We start from the raw sequence: 10,290 nt of genomic DNA on the forward strand, positions 1-10,290 counted from the left end.
AAGCCCTCCATGTTCAACATCTAGCTGAGCAAATTGCGATGAAGAGCGAAGTGAAATCCAGCAATGTCCAACTTAACCGGTTTGAAGAGAGAAGAAGTGGTGGACAAGCTGCTGTTAGGAGAAGTATTTAGGACGCAAAAATCATGTTGTCATCTAAAAAATCAAAAAGCATTTGTAAACCATAGGACTGTGCTAAACATTCTGTGACCAGTCAGGAGGCAGGGAAACTGTCCTTTGCTTTCTTCACAAGAGGTGGAAAATATGTGGAGTGTCTGTTGTGTGTTAGTAAGAAGCTGGATAGAGAAGGGGTAGTGAGTCTTCTGTTTCCTGCAACTTGCCAGCCACGAACTGCAACAAGCCCTCCATGTTCAACATCTAGCTGAGCAAATTGCGATGAAGAGATTAAAGGCTCTGCTTACATAGAAAGACAGATCAGAAATCCACTTTCCAGTATCATGTTTACACAAAGAATGATGGAAGGCTCTCAGTTAAGACCAGAGCAGAGACGGATTTTGCAAACTAGCGCTTTGTGTCAGAAGCAGCTCAACAACGACTACTCGGATTTGTGAAAATGCACACTGTCATATAGGGAGATAGTTTCATATATAAATGTATCATTCAGGCAGAAGATATCATCAACTTAATTAAATAGATATAACATGGTTCATTGGCTTGTACAAAACAACAAACACTTGCTCCCCTCCTAGCCTATATCCATGAAAATTTATAATTTTCAAAGAATGTGTACATATTACGCTTTTTATGTTGTTTGTAAAGGAGTAGAAAGGAGGCAGTTGGAATAAAAAAAAAAATGTCAAGAGGCGTCTAACCCCTCCAACTTTACCTCCTCAATAACTTATGTTAAGAGTTTTAGAATCTTTTTGTTGAGCAATGAACTCACAACACTAACATAAAGTATATTAGCTTACATGTATTGGTCGCACATGGGGACAATCTCTTCCTCGTGACATTTTCTGCGTACATGAGGTTACTTGCATCTTAAGTATACAAGAATAAACACAATTCGATGAACTGGATTGCAACATCTTGAAAGCCGGTTAATATCTACTTTTATCAACTCATAATCTCAACTAAATCAGAGATCTTGGATTAGAAATTCTTGACAACCTCAGTAATTTCACAAAAACAAGATCGAGGTAGGGCTACCTCATCTCCGTATATCAGCCGAAGGTTTATGTAACAATGAAGTTTATCTTTTTTCAAAAAATAGGAATAATGCAGTTTATCTGTACAATATAGTGTTATGCATAGGAGAGTCCGAGGTTGGTCAAACACTATTGGAGACTCTTGGATGAAACAAAACAAAACCAAATCGAAAATTTACTGAAAACGCATTAAGAAATCACTTCATGGAGTTAGAATCACCAGGATTAAACTTTACTTGACAAACTATAGAATCACATGAGCAACGTGACATATCCTATTATTACAAACAAATGATAAAATTTATTTTCATAATTTAAGCACGATATGTTAGTTGACTGTCATACTATCTGAGATGTGTTTCTACTTTCGTAATAAATAAAACAAACTATTTTACCTTCAGCCTACAATGAACACAACAACTACGTTGCACGGAGCTTCATCGGACGTCCGCTTCCCGCTTCGGAACCAAAATCGGAATCGGAACCTTGTGGAAGCTTGCGGAATCTCGCTTCCAAAATGTTTCTAAAATATTCTCTTTAAAAACCTATTGGAAGCTTACGATTCCATTTTGAAATCACGCTTCTGTTTTAAAAAAAAATGAAATGTATATCAATAAAATATAAAACCATAGTTTTAATCTATATAAAATTTAAAAAATTAATAGTAATGAATATTGAGTTATAAATATACAAATATTAAAAATAATACTATAAATTATATTTATGCATTGAGATTTTGTATTAAAGATATAGCACCTATTGAAATATATTGTGTAAATTATTTATGAAGTATTAAAAATAATTAATATAATATTTTTTTGTAAACTTAATTTATGTGTATTTTACAGTTTTAATATAAAATCATTTCTAAATTATTATAAATGAATAAATGTTTTATTTCAAATTTAAATCATATAATTTTTAGTCCTAATTTTTTTTAAAATTCATATATATATATATATATTTATTTATTTATTTATTTATTTATTTATTTATATATGGATATACGCTTCCAGCACGTACCCGCTTCCTAATATTTTAAAAAATCTCGCTTCTGTGCTTCCTTACTCTTTCGCTTCCACGTGCTCGTTTCCGTTTCCATGTAACATAGCACAACACACACGCTCCTCATACTCTCGGATATCTATTTCCATAACCAATAGTTTGTAACTTTGTTTCTAACTTTGGACAACAGCAAAAAAAACACATCACACGCACACTCCTACATTTAATAAAATCAAATACATAGACACTTAATCTAGACAATAGAACTTCTAATCTTTTCTTTGTCAACAACAGACCTTCTAACTTCTAAGCATACGGAGAAAATGTTACACACAATCATTAACAAAAAAATTATCAATACATATTTTCAAATTTTATAATAAGTCGACAATCATATAATTTTTAAAATGGATATTAAAAATAGTTATTTTTTTGTGAAAAATTATGTAAGTAAATTCTATTTTTAGTTAAAATAAATTAAACATTATAAAATGCAATTATATTATTAGTTTATTTATTCGCCCGCCCGTAGGGCGGGTTTACCCTAGTATATATATAAACTTAAATCAAAATAATTTGTATATTTGTTTAAGAGATAAAATAGTAAATAATATAACAAATATACAAACATCTTAATTTTTATTATGTATTCATTCTATCAAATCAAGGTCCTTGACTCAACGTCTCAACCTAGTCTTTTTCATATTTTCTTCATCTGAATAGTGTTTTCCGGCCGACGGAATAGACTATAGTAGCCACTGTCGGCCCTAATTGTGTTTTTTTTTCTTTTTTTTCTTCTGTGCATGTCCTTTTGTTAAGGTTCAAAGTATATCTGATTAAAATCTAGATCTGTAGTTTTCAAATTTGGAATAGAGTTATTGTCGGTGGTGTTATCACGGAAACAATTTCCCATATCTGATTTGATGTATTTCTACTATCCCAGGTTCATTCTCATCTTTCTTTTTTTTACAACTGATAATTGCATTAAGAAATAAAAGAAGTGGCTCAGCCCATTACATGGCCCATTATGAGGTCCAGGTTGAAGTTCAAGGAGAAACCTACACCCAAACCTACACTTTGGGAAGCTTCAAATTTCGAAGATCAGATGATTTTGGGAAGTTCAAATCTGCCAGCACACCCAAGGAAGTATGTTAATCGAGATACCTGAAGGTGGCAAACAAGGTTTCCTACGAAACTCAATCACATGCGATTTGAAATCTGGTACAACAGCTAGCTGAACTGCATCAATGATAGGTATTAAGCTCCATATTTTTTTGCGCATAAGGACATGAGAATAAAATATGTGTGATTGATTCTTACTTTCCACATCTTGGACAGGTGACAGTGATATCACTCAAATTACCCTATACGTGATTTGTACTCTCTCAAATAAGAGGTCGAGTTGAAGTACTTAGGGATCGAATTCACAGAGAGCTAAGGTACACAATAAATCTACTAGTTATGTGCTTAAGCTAGGAAAAGAGGTTTAAATGTAAATAGCAAAGGTTGTGAACAACTAATTGTTCGATTGGGATTTTAAAAAAGGTATGGAAAGTGTTAGACTAAGGGTTTCTATTCAGACAATCAGGATTATAGAGATATAGATACTAAGCATATATCGGATATTCTAGAACTCAAACAATAAGAATAGTCGATCAACTTCCGTATTTTTAGACTATCTATCGCCGGATCTAGGACCTCACTTGTCACTTGTTGGTCCTGAGAAAGTGTCGATCGATACCAACAACGGGTTATCGGTCGATACACCTTTCAGCCCGTCGATCGATACAATTATTGAGTTGTCGATCGATGAACCTTCTAGGGAGCATTACGCACGGGGTTAACGTGTTCACTAGATTTAACTAAATCAGCTTCCGCTTGTTTCTAGCAATCCTAGCACAATCTAAACTAATTCAGATAGAGCAAGCTTATGCTTGCGCCCTAATATATATAGGCAATATCCTAGTTAGCTACTCTAGAACACATGCATTAAGAACAGTTTAATTGATGGATATCCTAATACTTAGAAATTCTATATTTTGGACTAATCTCTCATGAATATTTGAACCCTAAATCTAATAAGGAGAACTACTCAGACATAGCTAAGCAATTTATCACAAAGAAGTAAGAAAACTGCATAAATAAAATAGAGTAGAAAACTGGAGTTCCAATCACAAATATCTGAAGGAGTTCTTGGATCTTCTCTCCAAACCTAAGACTCTAAGTATTTTGCTGTATGAAAGTAAGAAAGCGTGTGTTGCCTCAAACAATGGCAGTTCACATAAATATTATATTAAAACTCGTCAGGGGTATTCTGGTAATTCTTGTGGGACTTGGGCTTAAAGTCGGCTGGAACTGATATGGCCTTTGCGCCCTACGCCGTTGATCGACAACACAGAGTGTGTGTAGATTGATTATCATCCTCAATCATCGATCGCTAGGCTTGCTTTATCATTTTATCTCCAAAATGAACCAAAATCACCACTTTCCTCCAAATCACTCCAAAACCTGAAAACATACTAAAAAGACTCCAAAATATCTATAATGTATTTAAAAACACCTAAATATCATGGTTAAAAATAGGTAAAATCCATGGTATATCAGACAGTTGCAGTGATCCCACGTGTTTGAAGATTTCTTCTATAGGCAAATGTCTTTTGGAGGATTGACCGTTAAAATATTTAAAGCTTTGGGGAACAGTGTTAAAACTGAAGTACAAATATAAAGTAACCTTTAAACTAACTAATTAATTACACTTATTTCCACTGAGACACTAACTAATCTTAATCTTCAGCATTTATTGTATTTTCTTAATTTTAAACATAATTACCTAAATCCATTTCATAACTAATTAATTATTAATAATAAAATTAATTAACTTTTTAGACTATTATAACATTAACTGAAAAAAAATTTATAAAAAAACTTTTATAAAATTATTTAGGAAATTAAAAATTAAAAATTTCACAAAATTATCTTTTCATGTATAACACTCAAGCACAATACTTTTAAAATTGTATGTATATGTAAATGTAAATGATTTATTAAATCTATAATTATTGAAACATGTATTTCAAAACTATTTAAATAAATGACACAATTTTTCCTAAAACTTAAACAAATATCTTAAGAAATAAATATTTATATACTACGTTAAATTAATATTATGATACATCATTTCCTAAGATATCAATAACAAATGTTGATAAGATTTTTCACCCGCAAATATTTCCAATAAATTGCCAATCAAACTTCAGTTTTCTGGTGCAATCTTTGCAGCCTTATTTATCATAGTCATCACATAGATTTCTATTAGAGAAAAAGACTAAAATAGCACTAAATCAAGTTTTTGTTCTCAAACTAGTAATCAAGGCCAAAAGTCACAAAAATAGCATTCAAGGGGTGGGGTTTAGGATTTAGAGTTTAGGGTTTAGGGTTTAGAATTTAGGTTTTAGAGTTTAGAGTTGAGAAGTGAGGTTTTGGGGATAAGATTTCAAATTTTGAAAAATAAAAAAAATTAAATTTTTCAAAAGATAAAATGCTATTTTGGTCATTTTAGTTTTTGAGTGCTATTTTTGTGATATAAACTTAGAAAGATGCTATTTTGGAGATTTACCCATTCTATTACTTTTTGAAAATTTATTATGATTTCTACATTAAAAATCACAAAGTTGAGAAATTTCAAACTTCTTCAAATAGGGTGGCGAATACAAAAAATATATTCAAATTCAGTGAAAATTATTAATCATTTTATCAGATAAGAATATAAGTCTCTCGACATAAAATTAAATTGAAGTAATTAAGATTAAAAAAAAAATTCTGTAAAGAATGAAAAATATCATATATTAGACAAATAGAAAAACATATTAGCTAACGTTTAAGCAAATTTTTGTCAACGAAAAATATTCCTTGGAGGTCAAAATCTAGTGTCTCTGAAAGCTGCATGTGCGTATTGGTTGCTTTTAGTTGTAGATCTATCAATGGCTGAAGGTTGTGCTTGTTCCTTGTCTCCCTCTACGGCGAGTTGCTTTATGGTCGGTTTGAAAGAACATCCAGCTTGTTTTCAAGGACTTGGGGGCTTTGGCCCTTTATGTACCTTGACGTGAAGGTTTGTAAGCTAAAAGTTGGGTCTTCGTCCTCCGGGATCTGGTTCGCTGTGTTACCTCGTGGCTTGTCAGGTTTGTTTCCGAAGCCATATAATGAGATGCAGGTTCTTCCTTAATAAGTTCGTCTAAGGGTATGCGCTTAGTTCTGCCTTCTTTCTTCTATGGATTTGCATGCTTCGACATTCTGTACTTAAGAAATTAGATTTTACAAATTCTGCTGGTCGTTTTCTCTAGAGAAAAGTTATATGTCCTACTGGCTTAGTCTCTTGGGGTCTGTAACTTGCTAGCTTAGAATCATCTCCTGTGTTGTTTCTGTCTGAATCTGTTTGAATCAATAGAATCATTTAGAGGAAAAAATAATATTTATTACCAACGTTGAGTTTCCCAGTGATAAAGGGATTGCCGCCGTAATTATCGCCACCTGAACTCAATTCACGCTGGAAAAAACTATTTACACCGCTTGGGTTCCAGGCAAAGAGGTGCAACCGTCTTTTTACCAACGTTTTCGACTAGTGGTAAAGCGGTTGTAGCTGCAACTACCGCCACTTGGATTCAATTAACCCTAAGAATTACTATTTACAATGCTTGGGTTTCCAGTATAGAGGTGAAATCACCTTTTTCACCAAAAAAATAATATATTTGATCAGATCGTTAGAAGAAACATTAATATTTTAAATAATATAATTCAGTCAAATGAATCATATATTGATCATTTATCATCTAATCTGATTTACGTTACAACTTATTATAAACTAAATAAACAATCAAAAGATTAAAATTAACATTATGATTATTAGTTACTCCAAGTTAAACTTGGCTAAATTGATACTAATTTAATTTATTTTTCATAAGTACAAAACAACATATTTTCATATCAGACAAATTATCAAAAGAAAAACTAAATAACAAACTAACTAAAATGAAATTAACAAAACTCTAACGGTAGTAATTTAATTCAGAAAAAAAATTGCACTCTAATACAATATATATATATCAAATATAAATAAATGGATCACTCATATTATTATATACATAAAATTGTATGTATAGCTAACTAAAATAAAAAATTCACTATTTATACATAAATATTATAAAATAAACCAAAATTTTGAATAATAAGATAAAAATCTTATTTACGATAAAAATATTTTGTAAATAGTTATAAATCACCTAATTGTTAGAATTTAAAGAGTTGCAAATGTTACTTTTCTATATTTCTTCCGTTTTATATTAAGTATCGTTGTTGTAGAGAAAAAAATTTCGTTGCAAAATAATTGTCGTATTATCAGAAATATGGATATGCATGTTTTATATAAAAAATATGTGAAATTAAATATTTTCTTAACACGAATTTAAAACGGCACTTAGTATGAAACTTAATATAAAACAGAAAAGAGTATTATCTTCTAATCATTTTCAGTTATTTATTAGTTTGAGACAAACTTGTTTGGTTTCATTTTCATCATCTAGTCTTTTTCAGTTCTTTATTACTTCGAGACATTTGATTTGTATTTCGACTTTATAAATGCGTCTCTAGCTTTCTTCTTCCCACGATTCTAGGAAACAGCAGAATACAATAGTAGCGGTAAATATGAGTTTTAGGTCAAAGATGTTACACACATCAGTAACTAAAAAGGAGGATTTTAAGCAGTAGGAGACGAATCATCCCAAAGACACTCAAGAACATAGACACAGCTTACTACAATACTATAGGAGCTTTTATTTGAATACTTGCGCCTATTAGTAGCTTAAGCAGTAACTCCCAACAGTTTCTTCAGGTCCTTCTGCAAATAGTGGATTTCAACAATGAACAACCATTAAGAGAAATGTTTGGGTCTCTAAATCAAACTAAAGGGATTCGACAACATGTGAGACGATTACCTCAATGCTGAGAGGGGAAGTAGTTGGGGCGTAACGGTCCACAACATTCCCATCTTTGTCAACCAAGAACTTGGCGAAGTTCCACTTGATTCCGTCTCCAAAAAGCCCACCTTTGCTTGATTTCAGGAACTTATAGATTGGAGCAGCCGAGTCACCGTTCACATCAACCTGGATTGCATAATAATTCCAAAATCAAGTCCAATACTAACAAGTAACAACTGAATGGCCTCACTACACAGACAAACAAATACTAGAAAAAGTCTATAAGAAATTGTTATTATGTATCAAGTCCGAATGATATCCAGAGAGACAGTGTTCTGTCATGACATATTGTGTTTACTAGCGAAAAGCACCTGAAACTAATACTTATTTATATCAACGTGGGATGACTCATGTTTCAAGGAACTAACCCCAAGATGGTAACATAAGAAGACTAGTTAACTTGTTGAATTAGAGTAATGAACAAGAAAAGTGGTTACCTTGTCGAAGATGGGGTACTCGGCCTTGAAACGGGTACAAGCAAACTGAACAATCTCTTCATTAGAACCAGGTTCTTGATTCCCGAACTGGTTACAAGGGAACGCAAGGATCTCAAACCCTAAAAACCATTATAACACACAATCATTTATACAATATGGTTCAGTGAAGAAACAAAGAAAACACAAAAAAAAGTATACCATGATCTTTGTACTTGTGATAGAGCTGCGCAAGCTCAGTATAGTTCGAATTGGTCAAGCCACTGCACCAAAGACAAAGGATCCAAAGAAACTACTTAATTACCATTGATCGAAATCGACTCAGATTTAAAATTATAATAAAAAAAATAAAAATTGCAAATGAAATGAAAATTGGGAAAACATATACCACTGAGAAGCAACGTTGACAATCAACAGAACCTTCCCCTTGTAGATGCTTAGATCCACTTCGTTTCCCTTCGCGTCCTGAAAAATCCCCAAAACAGTAAGTATATTTTTTTTTTAGCTCTCAATCGTTCAAAATTCACATAGTTTCTCTCGAAGGATCTCAAACCCTAATACCATTAAAAAAAAAAAAAAAAAAAAAAGAACATAATTATCATCTATACTATAATATGGTTAATTGAACAAACAAAGAAAAGTATACCATGGTCTTTGTACTTCTGGTACAGCTGTGCAAGCTCAGTATAGTTCGAATTGGTCAAGCCACTGCACGACAACAATTCAAGTACCAAAGAAACAAGTCACTAACTGATGAACTTACTTTACTGGATAACACGAAGGTTTACCACTGAGAAGCAACGTTGACAATCAAGAGAACCTTCCCCTTGTAAGTGCTTAGATCAACATCATTTCCCTTCGCATCCTGTCATCAATTCACATACTTTTCAATTTTCGAGGAAACCGACCCACGATTCAATTTACAACCAAGGATCAACCCGAAAGGAAAAATATCGAACCTTGACGGTGAAATCATAGATGGATTTGGGTTCGGAGGAAGCAGCCATGGAATGTTCCGACCTAGAAAGTTTAGCTCCCGTTGTTGATAACGGAATCTGATGATGAGAACGGACAAGTTGTTTCGCAGAACTGAACTTAGATGGGAGTCGAGAGAGCGATGATGGTGAAGCTCGAACCAGAAGATTGGTTCTTGTTATATAGAGAAGCCGAAACGAGGATCTCAACATTTTCTACCAGATTCCTTTTTCATCCAGATTAGATATTTGTTAGCTACTGAGGGTCCAAATTGTAATTTCGTTATTCAGCAGTTTCTATCTCCGTGTTCAGTGGATGGATAATAGGTCTTACACGTGTGTGCTTTTGAACACGCCACGTTGGACACTCGTCGGTGTGCTTGGCTCATCTCCTGCGTTTACTTTGTGCGCCAGTAATGTGAACCGAACAATATTACTTACAACTTTTAAGGGCTTCGGGAATATTACTGCTCATATTGGGCCTAAGTTTTAATTGTGCATATATATATTCTCGATTTCAATTTTAGTTTTTTTTTTATCCTCAGTAATGAAAATCAACCGAAATTTCAGGCTTTTGTATTGTTTTTTTTTCAGGCTTTTGTATTGTTTCATGACAAATTCCTACCTAAAATTTTTTTTGTCACAAATATAGATCTTAAAAATAAAAATGACCAAAATAAAC

General features: G+C 32.6%; 1 protein-coding gene across 2 annotated transcripts; it reads right to left on the reverse strand.

The window, feature by feature from the left end:
* Positions 1 to 7,799: 7,799 nt before the first annotated feature.
* On the reverse strand, positions 7,800 to 9,861 carry LOC106321579 (probable phospholipid hydroperoxide glutathione peroxidase 6, mitochondrial). 2 transcript variants are annotated; one of them, XM_013759830.1, is made up of 6 exons: positions 9,594 to 9,861; positions 9,423 to 9,499; positions 9,281 to 9,342; positions 8,638 to 8,756; positions 8,159 to 8,326; positions 7,800 to 8,061 (listed from the first exon to the last, which is right to left on the reverse strand). In XM_013759830.1, exons 1-6 carry the CDS (start codon positions 9,819 to 9,821, stop codon positions 8,026 to 8,028), a joined length of 690 nt encoding a protein of 229 aa, XP_013615284.1. In that variant the 5' UTR covers positions 9,822 to 9,861; the 3' UTR covers positions 7,800 to 8,025. The 2 variants fall into 2 exon arrangements, with proteins under 2 accessions (XP_013615284.1, XP_013615289.1); XM_013759835.1 differs by lacking the exon at positions 9,281 to 9,342 and adding an exon at positions 8,836 to 8,897 and having other exon boundaries at positions 9,594 to 9,853.
* Positions 9,862 to 10,290: the final 429 nt, after the last annotated feature.

This window comes from Brassica oleracea, chromosome C2, assembly GCF_000695525.1.
Source record: "Brassica oleracea var. oleracea cultivar TO1000 chromosome C2, BOL, whole genome shotgun sequence".
Classification (NCBI taxonomy): domain Eukaryota; kingdom Viridiplantae; phylum Streptophyta; class Magnoliopsida; order Brassicales; family Brassicaceae; genus Brassica; species Brassica oleracea.